General features: G+C 38.6%; 2 protein-coding genes across 2 annotated transcripts; one reads left to right on the top strand and one right to left on the bottom strand.

The window, feature by feature from the left end:
- The first annotated feature begins 528 nt into the window (after positions 1-528).
- Positions 529-3481, top strand: LOC117371317 (bcl-2-like protein 1). Its single transcript, XM_033966970.2, has 3 exons — positions 529-663; positions 1503-2116; positions 2590-3481. The coding sequence occupies exons 2-3, from the start codon at positions 1598-1600 to the stop codon at positions 2725-2727; spliced, it is 657 nt and encodes a 218-aa protein (XP_033822861.1). The 5' UTR covers positions 529-663; positions 1503-1597; the 3' UTR covers positions 2728-3481.
- An 8130-nt stretch (positions 3482-11611) lies between these two features.
- Positions 11612-15039, bottom strand: gata1a (GATA binding protein 1a). The gene is made up of 5 exons (XM_033967142.2): positions 14821-15039; positions 13737-14198; positions 13165-13310; positions 12878-13003; positions 11612-12800 (listed from the first exon to the last, which is right to left on the bottom strand). The coding sequence occupies exons 1-5, from the start codon at positions 15023-15025 to the stop codon at positions 12516-12518; spliced, it is 1224 nt and encodes a 407-aa protein (XP_033823033.1). The 5' UTR covers positions 15026-15039; the 3' UTR covers positions 11612-12515.
- Between the last annotated feature and the right edge of the window lie 4788 nt (positions 15040-19827).

The raw sequence follows: 19827 nt of genomic DNA, 5'->3' as shown, positions 1-19827 counted from the left end.
TGGTTCATTACGTCAATCCCTTATATGTTGAAAGTATTTTTTATATCTTAAATTGTAGGTCTGTGTAAAGTTGATCACAAGTAAACTTTTCCTCCTCAGAGCAAGTTTACCATGACACATGATAAATGCTAAATACCACAGTGGAAAATGAGATGGTCACAGTAATGCATATGTCCACGTTAAACCTGCTTGACATACTCAAATCACACCACTGAGGGCCCTGTTTCTCAAATGTGGGTACTAGCACATATGAGGGATCAACTTAAACATTGTCAGTTGAAAATTATAAATGAAATACAGTAATCTACATGATACAGTGACAGAACTTGAATACATCTTGCATATTGTTTTATTTCAATATATGCCATTTGCAGTGATAGTCAGGGGTGCTTAAATATACAATATAATAAAGTGGGGGTAACTCAGAAGAAATTTAAAATAGCACTGAACAAAATGTAAAATAATTCCATTTCCGGTTTTACTTTGAAAGGCTGGGGGGCGGGACTTCCGGTTGATACAGTAGCGGAATTGGCCAATCGCCAGCGTGCATCACTGCCCAGCCACGGAGTCTGCAGCTGCAAAAATGTCCGTATTGTGTCTACACTGCCAAATACAGGGGGTTAACAAGGATGTAGCTGCACGTCTAATGTAAAGGAATAACAGGTAGAAGGACCACTCGCACGGACAGTCTCGCATCTCTAGTCTCTCCGGAAAGACATTAGTTTTGAGCCGTGTTTCCTAAACTAGATCTGCGCTAGTTAGCATATGTAGCTAAATTCGACGACTGTATGGCTGATTTTAGCTATCAATCAGTTTTGTTGTAATGTACTTTAGCAAATCGTGTGTGTGTGGAAATGGTTAAGCATAACAATAATCGCTAGAATTAAGCGGAATCCTGATGGTGTCGATTCTTTGCTGTTAACACCTTTAAAGAAACGTTCAAACCAGATAAATAAACGCAATGTCATGTTTAACGACCCCCACCAGGCTAGATTTTACAGCTGAGCCCTTAAGCAGCTTAAACAAAAAAAAAACAACAACAACCAAACAAAACATAAACAAACAAATGATGCCAGTACTGACTTATGGGCCTGGCATTTCCTAAACATGGGTTTGAAGCTGTTAATGTTGGTGGTAATGGAGACTTGTCATTTGGATAGTTCACCAGTCAGTTTTGGCCTCTGTATTGTAGCTCTGTATCTCTCTTACCAGTTTATGCTCATCAGACGTCACATAACCAGTGATTATTTAAAAAATAATAAACATTGGAAAGGAAATATAAAAAATCCTTTTAGATGATAAATTTGGCCTACAACTTACATTAGTCTTTTCATACAATGTCAACTGAAGCTGTTTAGTTTGGTTAGTTAGGTTTATGAATTACTAAGATGTAAAAATAGGCTAATATAACACTTTTTATTACTATAATTAAATGATGAATGAGGGCCCATTTGATGTGATGAGCATTTTGTATTAATATTTGTTGTGTTTTTTGTTTTCAGATGATCTTCTGGTGTAATGGCTTGCATTGTGCAATGACTGGCCAAACCATGGTGTGCAACTAGGCTTTGTGTTGTTGATTCACAGTTTGGAAATAATGTCTCCCAGTAACCGAGAGCTGGTTGAATTCTTCATAAGCTACAAATTATCACAGAAAAACTACCCAAGTTCGCTGCTTATGTCAGACCCCGCTAGGGTCCAGTGTGAGGGCAACAAGGCAGCTAATGTCCCGAATGGTATGCTAACAAACCGGAATGGCAACAGACAAACACTGGCCTCACTGCCTCCTGATGATCACTTAGACGCTATTAAGACTGCTCTGACGGACTCTGCAGATGAATTTGAAGAGTTGTTCACACAAGCATTCAGCAACCTTTCCTCTCAGCTCGACATCACACCTGATACAGCTTATAACAGCTTTAAAAGTGTCATGGACGAGGTGTTCAAAGATGGGGTTAATTGGGGACGGATTGTGGGTCTTTTTGTTTTTGGAGGGGTTTTGAGTGTGGAGTGTGTGGAGAAGGATATGAGCATTCTGGTTCCTCGCATTGCTAACTGGATGACTATCTACCTGGATGAGAATATCGCCACGTGGATTCAAAACCAGGGAGGCTGGGTGAGTACCTAGTCCACAAGTTCACTGACATTTAGGACAGTACTAAGCACATGGTATGGTCACTAATCAGTCACTTATCATGCTAATTAAAATGGTGTAGAAAAAAAAGAAATAAAGACACTGCAGGTGTCTTTATTTCAAACAAATATGGAAAACAACTTAAATTTAAATATATAAATTTGAAACTTTTCATGTAGTTTATTTGCATTCACTTACATAAATACATTTAAGAAAAATAAATGTTATGTTAACATTAAGTATTAATTTCAAAGTTACATCGTGATTCAGCAAAATAATAAAACATGTTTTAATGTGTAGATAAGATAAACTGCAGTTTAAACTGTAAAAAAAATAAAATAAAAAAATTACCTAAAGTTAAATTTTTAATGGGTTAAGTGACTGAGTGCACAAGTTTATTTTAGTCTTTGGGATTTATCATTTCTGTTTAAACTGTGACTTTTTTTGCATTTCAGGCCAGCTTTGCTCAAATTTTTGGGCAGAATGCAGCAGGAGAGGCCAGAAGGTCCCGAGAGACTCTGAAGAAATGGCTGCTAGTTGGAGTAGGGTTGCTAGCTGGAGTGCTGGTTGCTATGCTCATTGCTAAGAAATAGTGAAGATGCTTTACCAGATTACTACAGCACGCCTCAAGTAATGCTACGCCAATGAATATAAACAACAACCTGTTTAGTTTATGTTTACAAAAATGCTTTGTCTGTGTGTGCACTGACGAGATGCGCACCGGCCAATATGGCATGTAGGAGTGACCATTAATAATGTAGCTTGGTGAGCTCCTCTCACCCCCTGTGTTACATGATTTTTATTTTTTTAAATCACTGAAAAGATATTTGTATGTAACTCTTTAGACTGGAATTTATTTACACTTTAATTTGATAAGCTAAAAGTGAACGCGATTTAGCTGGTTCAGTGAGACTTTGTCTGAATCTTTGATTGAATCTTTTGTGTCTTCTATCCCGGGACCAATAGAGCTCAACAGTGATCATCCTCTTTGAGGTTCCCCAAGTTAATTTCCATTAGGTTTTTCCCATAGACTTTTCTTCAAATTAGTAATGAAGAGTTTGAAAACTTGCTGGGAGCAACTCAACAGTGTGTTAAAACATTTCAAACAACTGCATTTTGGACATTAGGACAACTAGTTAGCCTCTATCGTACCTTTAAAATATTAATATTTCACTTTTTCGGAAAGTCTATGGGAAAATTGAATGACAGTTTTACTTGGAGAATCTCTAGGCTTCGGATGTTGGGCTCCATACTAGATGCTCACAAACTTGACAGTTATTTTCACTTTCTTTTTGGCTGCACTGGAGTTTCAGGCATGCTTCAAAAAATAAATATATTTATGTTTTGCATGAGTCTACTTCTTTATTGTAAAGATCCAGTCAGAACAGACACTCTCACCGCATGTTAAGAGAATCCTCAGTCCCTGCCTGTGGCTACCCACTGCTCCTAACAGGTTGTTCCAGCAGCAGGGGGAAAAATTACACATTTTCCTCAAAAATAACATGTCTTAAAGATGTACTGTGGAAGTTCTGATGCGTGTTCTGCCATCCACTTGTCTCCATTGAAAGTCTTATTGCTTTGCCCGAAATGTTTATGCAGTTACAGGTGTTTCTACTGCTCAGAAATATCTTACCGTGATTGAAGTTGCCTTTCATCATTTCTAACCTTCTGCATGGCCTGGTAGTCATAATAATGCCATAGTGTGGAACATTCCAGACAAAATAATATCGCCATAGAGACAAATGGGTGGTAGATCATTAACTAGAAAAGTTACATGATACACATGCAATGATAAATCCCATGGAGCTTTTTGTGATTGTGTTGACACCTGTTCTTCAGTGTTGTAAGTGAAGTCCTTTATATTTGTTCAGCCAAGTCAACATCAGCATGCTTTTATCCAGACAGTAGGTCTAATTTATTGAGTACCAGTCATTGTACTGTTTTATTCTCGCCACCTGGGAGCGCCATTGTGCCACTGATTTAGTCTACACTTAAATATAAGAGCAGAGTTTTCCTGTTAAGTAGGCCTTGTTTTGTAATTTAGCCTATGTTAAAGTTAATATAGGCCTACCCAAAGCAGAACAGCTACTGAGCCAGAGAAGAGTGACTGCCTGTTCCGGTTCTGCAGGTAAAATTTTCCATCCATTTTTTCAATGGACTTTTCAGCCTCTGAACACATGGGCAGGGGCGGCCCCAGCTCTCGGGGAGCCTTAAGCTGAATTTGCCTCCGGGCCCCCAGCAGTGAATGTGACCCTAGCTCAGCTATTGGTGGTTCATATTTAATAAAATTAAGACTATATGATCAACATCAGACAAAATGTCACAACTACAATAGCCTCAAAAACTAGACAAACATGTAAGGGGAGTCTGGGGGCCCTCCCCCAGAAGATTTTTTGAAATTCCACACATTTTTCCCTGGTTTCTGTGTCTGTCTTGGCTACAGTGGGCTTACATTTACATTATAAAATGCAGAGGTGAGTAGAACAAAAGCCATAAGTTTTACTCAAGTAATAGTACACTTCAAAATAATATTGGCTACTCACGTAGAAGTACAAAGAAGTGCTTAAATGGCGTCAGAACACTATTACAATTTAATTTTTAAAAAAAACAACAACTTACTCAAGTAAAGTAAAAGCCAAAGTGAAAGACGTGAAGACGTTTCGCTGCTCACCCAAGTCGCTCCTTCAGTTCTGGTCAGATTACTGTTGGACACTACCTTATATCGATCTGAAGGGAGGAGCTAACTACACTGAAACTGTAAACAGGTATTGTTTACAGTTTCAGCCTTAATTGAACTACATTGTAGGCTTTTACTAAGGATCAGACCTGGACGACTGAGGGATTACACAGACATTTACTCAAGTAAATGTAGCCTACTAGAGTAACTAAGTACTATCCATCTCTGACAAAAAATGACTATCTGTGGTCACTATATCATGACTACAGTGACCAGCTGAGTAACGCAATGCAAATTTGCATACATGATTGGGTACATGTGCATATTAATTGGCCTATACAATACATGTTCATGAGTCACACGTAAAATGTCACAGTGGTTTATCAACGTTACTAATTTGATTTAACTGGAGCAACCTGCAGCAGCCTAAACATTCACAGAAGTCTGGTTGATGGCTGATTGCGAAAGAAAAAGCCAACAATCAAAGACAGACAATTTAATAAGCTGACTCTCCATGTTGCTCAGATATACATCCTTAAGTATTATATAAACGTCCCGCTTCACTGTTTCCTGACATGTCTTGTCCATTAGAGTAATAACTAAGGCCTAAAAGGCTATTTCGAGTCCTCTCACTGTCTTTCCCAAAACAGTCATCTTCTAGTGTTCTTTAGATAAACTTAAGATCACTAACTTTCAATCTAATTTGTAAAACAACCAATCAAATGTACCTCAGCTGCCTCAGCACACCTCGGGGGAAGAGGTCCGTGCACCGGAGTAAACACATGCTCAAAAACAAATGTCGGTAACAGCAGATGTATCACTACTATAGATTTTAAAAAAAAATAATGTAATTGTTTGAGAGGTATATTTAGGCTGCTGTAAACATACAAGCTCTGTTTCCAATAAAACTTTACATATTAAATAATTTTCAGAATAAATGTATGGGCTCTTGGGGGCCGTCTTGTGGCCTTGGGCCCCTAGTCTGCTCACAGACTGGGCCGGCCCTGCAGACAGGGCTTCACTAGAGGCTCCTGAGAAGGGCATAGATAGGCCACTGTTAGAACATGGGCTACTGCATGAACGTAATCTTGTTTGCACCCTGCTAACTTAAAGCCCCACTGTGTAACTTTTTTTTGTTGTCAAGAAATAGGGGGGATCTATACAAACCTGGCTCTTAGTCCAGTTTACTTGGAGGAGGGCCCCCTCCTGATTGCGTTAGCTATACGTTAGCTATAAGTAGGTCTGTGCCACATTATGGCAGAACACTTATCTACATAGAGAATGTTATTAACTGTGCTTTGAATTTTCTACTTCCATGGAACACTACAGGTGATCTGCAACCTCCATAAAGTTATACACGGTGTGTTGCTTAAAACATAAAGTTATCTTTTATGAGACTAATACTAGATCTGTGACTATGGATTTCTTTGTAGCCTAATAAAGGGCTTTATAGTTCTGGTCATTTTGAGTGAACTTGTAGTTATTCTTCCTTCACTCATTTGTGTCGTCTCATCACGGCTGCATGAACTGAATTAGTCGACACTGCTGCACAGAGAAAATAAAACTAGCATAATTGTCACTTAAAGATAAAATCAACTGTAGATCTACCTGCATTTCAAAAGTTATAGCCTGGGACATGCCCAAAAATAGCATTAAAATTGCTATTTATATTAGTAATATATAACTTTTCTTATGGGGGTCCATGACCTGCTTTTTTCCATAGAGATTTCCCTGAAATGTTCCACAGGCTTAAGCTTATCTATCATGCATTTATTCAATTACACGTGTTTGGATTATTAAAAAAGACTTCGGAAAAAAGCATTCTTAGTGTGAGCTGGGTCACCTCTCCATAGATCTGACCTGTGACTTGGTTTGGTGGCATCACATCCATACTGTAGAATATTCCAGATAAATCAACAATATTTTATGGAAGATTGTCCACCAGAAAAGTTACATAGTGCACCTTTAAGCAAACACAAACTGCCTACATAAAAGAATAGTCATTTCTTGGGACTTGTTACTTTTAAACTTTTAACAAATGCATTTGTCTTCAGGTTGATTGTAAAGTTTAGTACAAGTCTGTACAAACGTAGCCCTTCCTGCTGCAGCAGCCTAACTGTCAGCACTGAGCTGAGTGGACTCATGCCAAAAGCAAAAGCTCCCATGGTTTTACTGATAAACTTATCTGTTCTATACACTGCATAAGATCCTCCACCCCAGGCCACAGACTGAGCATCGTACACAAACCACAGTCGACACTGTTCTCATATTGTTCAATATCTAACTTTTGCATATTCTAGCGCCAGTGAGACTCCAGTAAAAATACACTGTATTGTGACTGGATTACACTGTACAAATACACATAGGCCTACATGTAGAAATATATATCTTTGAAAATTTGTTATTATTATTATTCATAAAAAATGTTTTATAGACTGCAAGAAAGCATGGATTTATTTATTTGTTTTTATCTCTATTTGAATAGTTTTACCTTTTTTTCTTAAACCTGAAAGAGCAATATTTGACACCTTACATCTTATTACATATTCTTACTCCACTGGGAGAATATTTTATTACAATTTCATATCTAGTAGTAATGATTTGTCTGTCAGTCATATTTTGTTTAGTTTATTCTGTAAAATATGACATGTTGAATCCTTCAGTTAGATGCAGAATTCGTTCACCTTACTGGAAGTTCAATCTGCTTTCTGGATTCTTATGAGATACTTAGGTTTGGCAACTTGTAGCAGAAATAAAAGAGGGAGTACATTTATTTGATACAAGGGATTAAATAATCCAGATCTGATACACAGCAGAAGAAAAATTCAGATCTATCAAGTGGACAAAAGTTTTAGAGTGCCGCGGCTTCTTCAATTCTGGTCAGATAATGGACACTGCCTTATATCTGTCTGAAACGAGGAGCTATTTACACTGAAATGAACACACCTGTTTGTACAGTTTCTGTTTGTTAGGTCTACTGAACTACACTAAGTGTATAATATTCATTTCCCATTCATTTTCCATGCAGGCTGGAGCAGAGAGGAGACTAGAGGACATGCAGTGTGCGGAGGACTGACTCACAGTGATTGGGTCTGATATGTTTTGATGAAATGTGACGACCTGCCATTCAGAAGCATCCCTCTCTCCTCTTTCTTCATCCCTCATCTACGTTTATATCAACACAGATGTGTAAAATCAGACAGAAAGGCCCATGGTGTTGTGTGATACAGACAGCATGATTATTAGACTATATGATCTTGATGAGCTAAAAGTCATTTTCACTTCAGATCAGAGCCTAAGTGTGTAAACTTTATTATGAGCTCTATATTGTCTGCTCTGGTGATGTGTGTGTCTGTGGTGTGGGAGAAACAGGAAAATGCATTCACAAAGTTTAATGTAGTTTTATTCAGTGCAAAACTTCAAATAAACATGAAACTCTGTTCATCATGTAGAATTATTGTGAATTAGTTTGGAGTCAGTGGTTCTCAAAACGTAAAAGCCTTGGCTTTAGGTTTATCTAGGCTATACATTTACTATGTTAGTTATTATTATTCATAAACATACATTTCATAAGTAGATTTTATAAATGGCTTATCTTATTTCAATTTATTAATTAATTATATTATTTCTGTTCTTTTTGTTTTGTTTTTGTTTGCTTATTTTTAATTTGCTGAATTTGTCCCAGTACAGCAATTTGATGGTCCCTAAATATCAATTGAAACATTTGCTAACACCTCTAGTGAACTCAAGCTGCCTATGCTTCTGGTTCATATGTCGAATATGTCGAATACGTCGAATACGTCAAATACGTCGAATATGTTGAATATGTCGAATATGTCGAATACGTCGAATATGTTGAATATGTCGAATATGTCGAATATGTCGAACATGTCGAATACGTTGAACATGTCGAATATGCAGAATATGTTGAATATGTTGAATCTGTCAAATATCCAAACAACTTCACCATGATTCCTGTCACCGAGACTCCGCCTGGCAGTTTTTTTTCTCCTCTCTTCAGCTTGAGTCGCCTGCTCTTGCCGATAATTCAGGCAAAGATTTTAGCATCTTAAAAATATTTAATAACACCAAGCGAATCTTTAAAATTATCTCTGTTTATGCTCACAAAATCCTTAAAAAAGCACCAAACCCTGTAAGATTTTCATATAGTGTACGGTCGGAAGAAGAAAATATGAATAACTCAATTTGGACACAAATGTCAGCTAAAATCTACCACCGACCAATCTACCAATCTAAATTATCATTTTATTACAGAAACAAATATTGTATCCCAATGAGTTACAGAAAAGAAATAGTGCAAGCAACCTTCCTATCCGTACTGGATTATGGGGATGTGGTGTATATGCAGACTTCAGCCTCTGCTTTGAAACCATTGGATCCACTATTTCACTCTGCCCTTCGTTTTATTACAGGTGATGGATTTGAAACTCCTCACTGTACGCTCTATGAAAAAGTGGCTTGGCCATCACTGTCTGTTAGAAGAGAACAGCACTGTATTAAGCTTATCTATAAGGGATTACTTCAAAAACTGCCAGAATACCTCACCTGCTTGTTAATTATTGATACCAGAACATTTAACACCAGATCACATGACTGCATAAGACTAAGGACGAGCCGCACCAGAACTGAGATGGGAAAGAGGCTTTTAGCTGTTTTGCTTCACAAAAATGGAATACGCTCCAAGGAATTCAATGGAATTGCAATTTAATAATCTGATAACAAACTTTTATACACACATCTGCACTTGTTATTGATGTTTTACATGGACTTATTTGTTTTGATTGTTTTTTCGGTTTGTGTTGTATTTTAAACAGAGCACCCATGAAAAAAAAGAGCCCAAGTGTCTCATTGGGTCCCCCTGTATAAATAAAGAAAAATAAAAATAATAAAAAATAAATATGCGGGCGCTGCGGGAATCAAGTCATAACATTTCTACCTTAAACTCGTAACTTTACAAGAATAAAGTCAAACCCAGAAAAATGTTTAAATTTTACACAAATAAAGTTGTAAATAAAGTAACATTTGATTTTCTGTTTAGAGGCTGACATGTTCAAGTGCTAGTCTTTTTCAGTCTGGGTTTGTTTTGATTCAGAGTCAAGCCCTAAATCATTAATCATTAAACTTTATTTTTGGTAAAATTCCTTTTTTTGTTTTGTTTTTTTGTTACAACTTTAATCTCAAAATATTACAACTTTATTCTCGTAAAATTATTACTTTTTCTGGTTTCGACTTTATTTTCATTAAATTGTTACTTTAATTTCGAAATTATTATTGTAATTAATTATGCTTGTAGTGCCACATCATTTATGTTTTCAATGCAGCCCTTGTACTTTAGTCTGTAGGATTTAAGTGCTTTAAGTGGCATGGTTTATTTTACAATTTCTGCAAAATGGAGAATTTGCATATGGAAACTGAACGCTTACTGTAAAGCTGTTAGTGAAACCTGCACAAAGGGTCCATTATAAAAGAGAAGGGAGCACAAAGAAACTGTGGTCAGCTATTCAAATGACAACCAAAGCAAATCAACAGAATGTACAGTACACAGAGGGGCAAGATGAATGAAATATTGACCATATCATGAATGCTGTTTTAAAGAAATTGACCATATCGCTAATAATAAATCATGCAACAAACTGTGGAAAATACAAAGAACAATATAAAGTGATATTTCTGCTTTTCTGTAGGTCATTTACTTGTCTGGTACATAAAGGAACCATAAGATTTTGATCTTCAAATTCCATAAACATGATCTATCTGTGTCCCCATGACAGGAGAAATATTGCTTTTACTGATAATAATTGTAAGGCTGATTTAATTTTAACATAAAAACACTGAATGATGGCCAAGTTATTTACATTATAATTTGGTGTTTATTATTATTATTATTATTATTATTATTATTATTATTATTATTATTATTTAGAAAGCAGCCTCACATTTGCCTCTTTAAATGCTTTAATCCAATTGGTTTAACCCTCAGTATCCACAGCCGATTATTAATCAGTGATTGTGCAGCCTCAGTGAATTCTGGAGGTTCTGAGTTTCACATGAGACATGGCCTGTCCATAAACTGAGAACAGAAGTAAAACTTGTATATGTCCTTCATATGAACCCAAGTTCAGTTTAAGTTCAGAAAATAATTATCGGCCTGCCTCAAGTGGAGGAGTATCTCGGGGTCTTGTTCACGAGTGAGGGACGGATGGAGCGTGAGATTGACAGTTGGATCGGTGCAGCGTCTGCAGTGATGCGGTCGCTGTATTGGTCTGTTGTGGTAAAGAAGGAGCTGAGTCAAAAGGTGAAGCTCTCGATTTACTGGTCGGTCTACGTTCCTACCCTCACCTATGGTCATGAGCTCTGGGTAATGACTGAAAGGACAAGATCACGGATACAAGCAGCCGAAATGATCTTGCTCCGCAGGGTGGCCGGGCACTCCCTTAGAGATAGGGTGAGCAGCTCAGTCACACAGGAGGAGCTCGGAGTAGAGTTGCTGCTTCTTCACATTGAGAAGAGCAGCTGAGGTGCATCTATTCATGATGCCTCTTGGACGCCTCCTTGGGGAGGTGTTTCAGGCATGTCCCACCGAGAGGAGGCCCACGGGAAGACCCAGGACACACTGGAGGGACTGTGTCTCTCGGCTGGCCTGGGAATGTCTCGGGATTCCCCTGGATGAGCTGGACAAGGGCCACCTTGCTCAGACTGCTGCCTCCATGACCCGATAAAGTGGAAGAAAATGGTATGGAATAGTTATCGGGATACTAAAAAGAAATTAGATATTTTTTCAATTGTCTTCTCCAAGCTGCACACATTTTATTGACTTTACAATCAGGAAACGTCCCCAATACAAAAAAAATAATAATATAAAGCAATACTTCAGTGTAAAAAGGAAACAGCAGCACGAGGGATAGATCAGTCTCACTCACTTAACAGTCTCCAAACCCATGAGTACAAGATAATTAGTGAAACAGAAAGAAAGTTTTTATCGTACAAGGTATTAGATGGCAATTTCAACACAAGTATACAGAAGACAAAAGCAGATCCTATAATCCAGTCATTCCCATCCTAGGGGCCGGGACACAAATTTGGGTCCCCAAAGATTGTCAAGGGGTCCTCAGGGGTTCCTAGAAAAGAGGTCCAGACTAAATTGTGTGAATTTTAATGATGATTTTGAATTTGAAGTGCTTCTGTTAAGTATTTTATACTCTACTGTTCTATAACATCTTTATTTATCAGAAATTAATCAGATATTTGCTTATAAGACCGTAACGTGTCCGACAGGAGAATGATGTGGGGTCGCCAACATATCCACGGGTAAAATATGAGTCGCTGGTAAAAAAAAGTTTGGGAACCACTGGTTCAGTCTACTCAGGATGAGGAGATGGAACAACAATATTTTTCAACATGCTCCAGTTGAGAAATCTGCCTCTATTTTACAAGATCTATGGCAATCAGGTCATTTATGTCCCATCATGTCAGCAGGTATAATACCTGAAATGAGTTATAAAACGGTAATATTACAAGGACTGGAAAAATACATTCAAACCTTTTATTGAGCATTGGGCAGCAATAGTTAGAAATATAAGAGAAAAAATACATCGCAATTGCTTAGGTGTCCTCAGATTGTCCTCTGAGTTCCCTGTTAGGACGTAGCACTTGCTCTTGCATCAGACTGAGCCGTGCTGAGCGTTACACCAGTGTGGGCACTATGCCTGAGCTCAGATGGTGAGTGTACGGCAGGGCTCCGGGCGGGTGCAGGGCGGGTGGGGCCGAGATGAGGTGTGATGAGTGACTGTATGTTAGCAGAGTTCCAGGGGCTATAGAGAAGGGCCCACTCTCCTCCAGATGAGATGGATGGGGCATCTCTGAGTATGACTCCATCATGGCCGCCTTCTTACTCTTCTTGTTCTTGCTGGACACCTTCCTGTTGCGAGTTTGAATCCCATCTTTTTTCATAGTCAAGGGGCGGTTGACCTGAACACATTTATCAGAATATGTTTAAGACAAAAGAGAGACATGGTTTCATCATTGTGTGTACTTAGACCACGCACATTGTGCAGTTTAAAGTAGAGGCCACAGGCGTTGCACACAGGTTCACCGTTGGCATTCCGCCTCCATAGTGTCGTGGTGCTGGTGTGGCAGTTGGCACAAATAGTCCCTGCTCGCTTGCTCACAATCTGAAGAAATATAAAGACACAACAAGTTAATTATGATTTGTTTTACATAGATATTACAGCGCTAAGAATTATCTACATTGCAATAGGAAAACAATCAAATCACTTCTTATTGGACCTTTCCATTGCTTTAGTTTTCATCAATATAATTAGTGTGTTTGTACCAGTCTTTTCTTTGGCCGGATCAGAGGTCGGTTCTGGCCATTCATCTTGTGATACAGTCCACAGGCGTTGCACAGGTAGTGGCCTGTCCCATCACGTCGCCATAGGGGGGTGGCTGTGGCCCCACAGTTCACACATTCTCTGGCCTCTGGAAGGACATTTTAAACATGAGAGAACATGAATCCTTAATCACATATAATATATCAGTGTTAATACTGGCCCAGCAAAAGCACCTGTACTTTTACAATAATAATGGATAGTCCTTGTTCTGCCTCAAAAGAAGAAGGAACTCTGGGATTCAAAAGCTTTTGCAGCAAATGATCTGACCAGTGGAGTGTAATTGTTTATGTGTGGTGTGGCTCACTGCAGTGAGCTGTTCCTCTGACACTGCTGCACTGCATTTTGTAAATTTTTGTTCTACAAATGTCATTAGAGCAGGAATATAGTTTATAGTTAAGACTAACTAGACTAGTTTCTCATTATTTTGAACTGAACATGATCAATTTATAAAGGTGCATGTTTTTTTACCAAGTGACTTAAACCTAAAACCTAAAACAGCAGTAATGTTACTGACCTGGTGTGGACACCCGAAGTTTGCTGCGTAGTTTGGGGGAGTAGGAGGGATTGATCCAGGCGGGGTTGGTGTACAGGCCTGTGGAGTTGAAGTCTTGAGGGGGGGTCATGTATGAGCTGTAAGCATTTAGCATGTGGTGTGAGGCTGGAGTGTACACACTGCTTGGTGCGGGGGTCAGGTTCATAAAACTGCTGGTGACCACAGAACCCCCCAGAGGGCTGGAGCGCTCAGCTTTCAGGGCGTCATGCAGTCGGGGGCTTTCACAGCCCTCTCTGCCTGGAGACGCACAGTAGGACGAGGGGAGGCCCGGGCTGTACAGAGACACACTGGGCTGTGTTTTAGACAGAGTATTGCTGCTCCAGCTGGAGGAGGGAGGGTAGGCTGAGCTCAGGGAATGACTGCTTGGACCATCTAACAGCTGCAGGTTGCTGAAGAGACTCGGGGAGCTGAACACCTGCCGCACTGTTCACACAGACAGAGGTGTAGTTAAGAGCTTCATACAGCACAGTATAACACACCTTTAGGGAAATCAACAATGTGCATTTATCCACTCGATTTAATACAAATATGCTCATAAATGATGAGTATATGGATATATTTAAATACCAAGTCATACTGTGGTGCATTTATAACCTAAATGTATTTAATTGATAGAGACAATGCAATATTAATAAAAATCTACAAAAATTAGACTATTGTTGACTATTTTTGTCAAAGGCCTATGTTCATTATAGACTGCGCTCATCAAAGGAGGAGCTCAGATCAGTGTATAAATAGGCTTTAAAATGGTGATGTCTCAAACGCTAAACGTGCATCGTGGTGAAAATAGTGAAATGACTCAGCACTTTATGGACTGTCACCCCCACGGTCATAGTTTTGTGGTTTTAACTTTTATGTTTCGGTTTTCGTCCACAACCTCTATTGGTTTTCACACGCTTTGACAAAGCAATAAACACATCAGAAAAGATTCAAATGTTTGAACCCATGACCTGACCATCTTAGAAAAACGTATTTTAAATAGGTTTGAGCAATTGTAACATTTCCTGCAGGAATTATAATAAAGACTGAGCACATCTAAACTGACCCGGGTTATGTCTGTAGGTGGATGAGGGTCGGGTGGTGCTGTTGAAGAAGGAGGGCAGAATGTAGTCAGAGTCAGAGGCAGAGAAGAAGGACTCGCCCTCATCTCCAGGGGGCAGCAGACCCCCCTCTGAGGAGAAACTGGACAGAGGGTCTGAGGTGAGCAAGGATGGGCTCTCCCAGTGGGAATGTTCTGAAGAATCCTCCATCTTATGTATCTGACAACATAGATGTATTTATGTTTACATAATCCATAATCAATAACAAAACCAACACAAAATCAAATGATGTTTTGCTGTCAGTGCTAAAGGAGTCTCTTCTCTGTTTCAATCAAGTGTTGCTCTTGGATGATCTAATTTAGGCTTGTGTCCTTGAGCGTAGCTGAGTAAACTGTGGTGCTGTAAAGTCGTCTCGGGCCTTACACCAGTGAACTTAGTTAGATATTAGGACTAAATCACTTGACAACAGGTTTTCTTAAACTTCCTTTTCTAGGATCCTCATTTGACTGTGGCTGAAAGTTACGACTAAAAATAAAGAGTTGTACGACGTGAGTGACAGCAGCAGTGACCAAATGGTTCCAGACCTTTTTATACACTAGGTGTGCCGCTGTAATGCAAAAGAAGGGCCCTGAGGGACAGTGTGTGGACAAACAACACAATACACTGGCTACAGGTGCATTTTCTGAAGATCAGCCTCATTTGGCCTTTAAATATTTAAAATATGTTATATTTTATGGATGTTCACAAAACAAATGAAAAATGGCAAACAAGCAAACAACTAGATAGCTGTATGTTACAGGTATGTTACTGTTTATAGAGTTGATGATAAAGTTGTAATACATTTTTGAAGTAAATAGAAAATAATTTGAAAATTAAGATTATTCTGATTCTTCATAAATAATAAAATAAAAATGGTTAAAACCTTCCTTTAATGATTCATGTAAGCCTCTTGTCCTTTAGGTGCTACTTGTCACTATATTGTATCTTGAGTTGACTGATAGCGTGAGGAAATCTGACAGATAAAGATAAACTGCTAAATTTTAAAATCAGTTTTGGTTCATTAAAAATTGTTACAATAATTAATGCTTATTAAAGATTAAAAAAAATACACATGGCATTAACATTATAAAATTTCTACGTTATTTTCTGCCTATTTTTCCTTTTTATTTTAAAATATTTTTCTGAATCTATTCGATATAAACAATTACACTGGATGAACCAAATGCAAGGGGTATAACAAAATCACAAATTTTCAACACCTGGAGGCTTTTAAGAGTAAAATAATAAATGAACAAAAACTGTGCTCAATAATATTAATGTTTTAATTTTCAGAACCCACAGAAGAGAAGAAGAGAGTCCTCTGACATCAGGCATATTGAGCCTCACAGGACAAATTCAGTTTGATTCAGTTTTCTACATCACAGTGACAAAGTTTCTGGGACTAGGTGCATAACTTAGCAGCACACATACCTGTGGAGCAGTGGCAGATGAGCGTGGCACTGAGGAGGGCAGCTCGCGGTTCGTCTGTCAGTGATGAGACGATGCACTGATGACTTTACAAAAACTCCTCTAACACACAGTGAGGGTTAGGTCTGAAGGGCGGCCACAGCTCAGCGGAGGACACACCTCTTTTGTTTGTTTCAACTTCAAATTGAACGGGTCAGGCCTAATTAAATAATGTAGCACTGCGTACATGTTTAAAACAAGCTTGAAAGTACTACCAATTCATAATCCAAAAGTTCAAAACAGATAAAAGACCAGAGCTTCATGTGGTTGTTCTCAGTCAATGTTTTTTTGTTTGTTTGTTGTTTTTTTTGTTTTTTTTTCATTTTGCCTATGGAGAAACACAGCCTGAAACTATTAACCTGAGGGTCCTGTCCAGTCCCATAATCAATCCTAGTGGGTTTTTGCCACTGTGCAACAACACAAATGTTCACCTAACTCTGGATGCTGGAGCAGTATTGTTCAGCTCCAGATAAGAATCATGGAAAAGAGCCTGATGGACTTTTAAATAACGTGAATAAAAAATGCAAACAGCTCGGTTTCTTTGTGGTCTCACAAGCTCACCAGAATACAGCAATGCAAATGGAAGAAAGTGGAGCACTAATATATAGTAAGATATGGCCAGACATGAGTGCTATCTGTCACTCGTATTTGATAGTCAAAGTAGAGCTGTCAGCGACCTCTGTCTTCATTTTCAGTTTTCAGGGAAATCAACTGGAAAACTGTTGGGCACAATTCTGAAGGCTTTATATTACCAATTATCTAGCCAGAGCTGTAAAGATGTCCTGTTAGTTAAAGCAGGAAGGTGAGATCAGTTGGGCAATGCAAATGATGAGCAGAATCTAAGTAACATTACAAATAACATCACTTATTTGATTTTAAATAAAATGGTGAAATGCATTAGGATACATGCTAAAATGACCTCAGTTTTGGTCTTTCTCTTGACAGAAATTGCAATGAAAAACTAAGAAAAAAAGATATTCGTATGGGATCTAAACTTAATAAAGAAAAGCTGCCAATCTGAACCATCAGCACTTCCACTCACACAAAGCATTTAGACAATACAAGATGGGCAAACTGTCTATTTTAGGGAAATCAACAACAGGATGCGCTGGTCTGAGGATGGAACTGCTGACATTTGGGTTAGCGGGAGAATGAGTCTAACCACTGCTTCAGACAAAAATCTAAATCTACAGGCTTTTTAGATACAAATGTTGAGTAAATTACAATCCAGATGATAGAAAAGAACACAAGGCCTCAGTGATTCAACCATTTTTGAAGCAACCAAGTAATTCCAGTAGATTTTTGACCTTTTATCATTGACTCTACATTCTCCAAGTATCCTCCTGAGCTTTGTTTTTAGATGTTCATATTGTCTGTGCTAAAGTGTGTATAGTAGAGTGGCAGGGCCGTGGCTGTGCGCTGGAGGCTGCTCCGCTCAGATAAGACCTTATCAAGATGGAAGCATGAGGCCAGAGCCCTCAGGCCTGCCGCGAGCTGCCATCCAAACGTATGGGGTGTCAGGACATTGCAGTGGGATTGTGGTGTGTATTTATTTGACTGTGACAAACTGAACTTAACCCCGTCTGTGCTGGACTGTTATGTTTGCAGCTCGTTGTTGTCCGGCAGTTGGAAGCGACAGTGATGGATGGGGCAATGTTTAGGTGCAGCTTCTGAATTCCCAAGAAAGTGAGTGGCGTGTAGGCGGGGGTCTTATCTCACACGTGCAGTCCATAGCTACGACAGAGCACTATCACCATGTTCTACGCTCATCTCTTGGCCATGTGTCTTCTGTCTTTACGTAAACTCTCAAATAATTGTTTCTCATTGTTGTGTAAAGTATCAAATTTCACAACCGGTGTATTGTCGACCCCTCTCCCAAGTCAGAGAAGTGTATCAACATAAATGTATTCCAAATCCATATCATGATATATTTTTATCATGATTGAAACTCTCTGTTGGCTGAATGGACTGCAATTAAAGGGATGGAACTGGACTAAAAAAAAAAAAGCAATAAAAAAAGAAAAGAAAAAAAAACAGCTGTACACCAAACACACACATAAACGAGCAATAGTATAACACACACATAAATGGGCAGAGAGGCTGAGCAGGTTGTGGCTCTTTTTAGTTGAGCTTTTTTTTTGGGGGGGTGGGGGGGGGGAGGGGGGGGGTCCTCTATAAAATAAAGGCAGGTCTATGACACTTGTGACTTACATAAATGTCTTTTTGAAAAAAACAAAACAAAAAACACTACAGGCAGACATTTGCTGAAAGCTTTCAGCTGCACAGCTGAAGTGATGTATTTTTCAAATTGGATTTGGTAGAAGAAGGAACAAAAAACATCACACTTTACATGAGAGACTATTATTCAACCACTAGGCCTCTATGTAACATTAACATAACACTAAATTTAGTTTGGGTCAAAACAAACAAACTTAAATGTTCCTCAGACGTCATGCTCCACTGAGGAAACAAACAAACACAGAACACAAACACACAAACACAGAATGATATTACTACATTGAAAGAGGAGCTCTCAGATATGAAGAACACCAATGACCTCTGACAAGGAAATAAAAGGATTGAATAAACTGCACAGTGAAATAAAACAAGAGAAACTGGCAAAATTCAAAAGTCCAGTCTGACAAAGAGAATATATATAAATATGTGTGGATGAATATGGACAAGACAAACTATAAAGATCATGGACATTTACACTGTACAGTTTTCAGAAAATGAACTGATCAAAATACTATTTTAAAAGCACAGAGCTTTAATCGTCCATGGCTGCTGCAGAATATCTCTTACAGTCAGTTTCAAAGACTATGAATCAAGTGTTATGACGCCCACACAAACTGAACAAATAATCAAATAGAACTTGAGTATATTAAGAAGTGACAGCTCCCTAAGAGACGCTCTCTGAGACCCCCACAGCTTTAGAAAAGACCCCACACTCGACAACAAACTGATGAACAGCTCTGTCCCTCCACTGAAAGAAAAGACACGGCTGGACACTAAGGCTGTGAGGTAAATGTACCTCCTGTGAACATGTGCAGAGGACTCATTCATGGACATTACATCAGGTCAAAGATTTAATATCAGATCAATCATAATTTACAACACCACTTATGTGATACACTCTGCACCATAAAGACGACAGTCATGGCAGATGTAAAGGCCTAAAAATATCTGGAATAAAACACATTCAAGAAACAAGAAGAGGAGGAGATGGACTGAAAAAAAATATTTAATTATCTGGTTAAGAACTAAACTCTGCTCAGCCTCCATGTTCCATCATGCACCAGGCGACCACGCGCCCACACCTGGTGAGAGTCATCTCGAGTTTGCCCTGATGAAGGCCGCCGTGGTGTGATTTTAACTTTATCTGCCATGTGATAATAAAGGCTTTTAATAATTTTGTACTTTTTGAGTGCCTCAGTTTTTTTTTCAATGTTGTATTTGTTCCCTGTTCTAAAGAGCACAAAAAATACTATTTCACTCAGTCTCCT

Source organism: Periophthalmus magnuspinnatus, chromosome 5 (assembly GCF_009829125.3).
Source record: "Periophthalmus magnuspinnatus isolate fPerMag1 chromosome 5, fPerMag1.2.pri, whole genome shotgun sequence".
NCBI lineage: Eukaryota > Metazoa > Chordata > Actinopteri > Gobiiformes > Gobiidae > Periophthalmus > Periophthalmus magnuspinnatus.
This window is presented reverse-complemented; position numbering and strand designations above follow the sequence as displayed.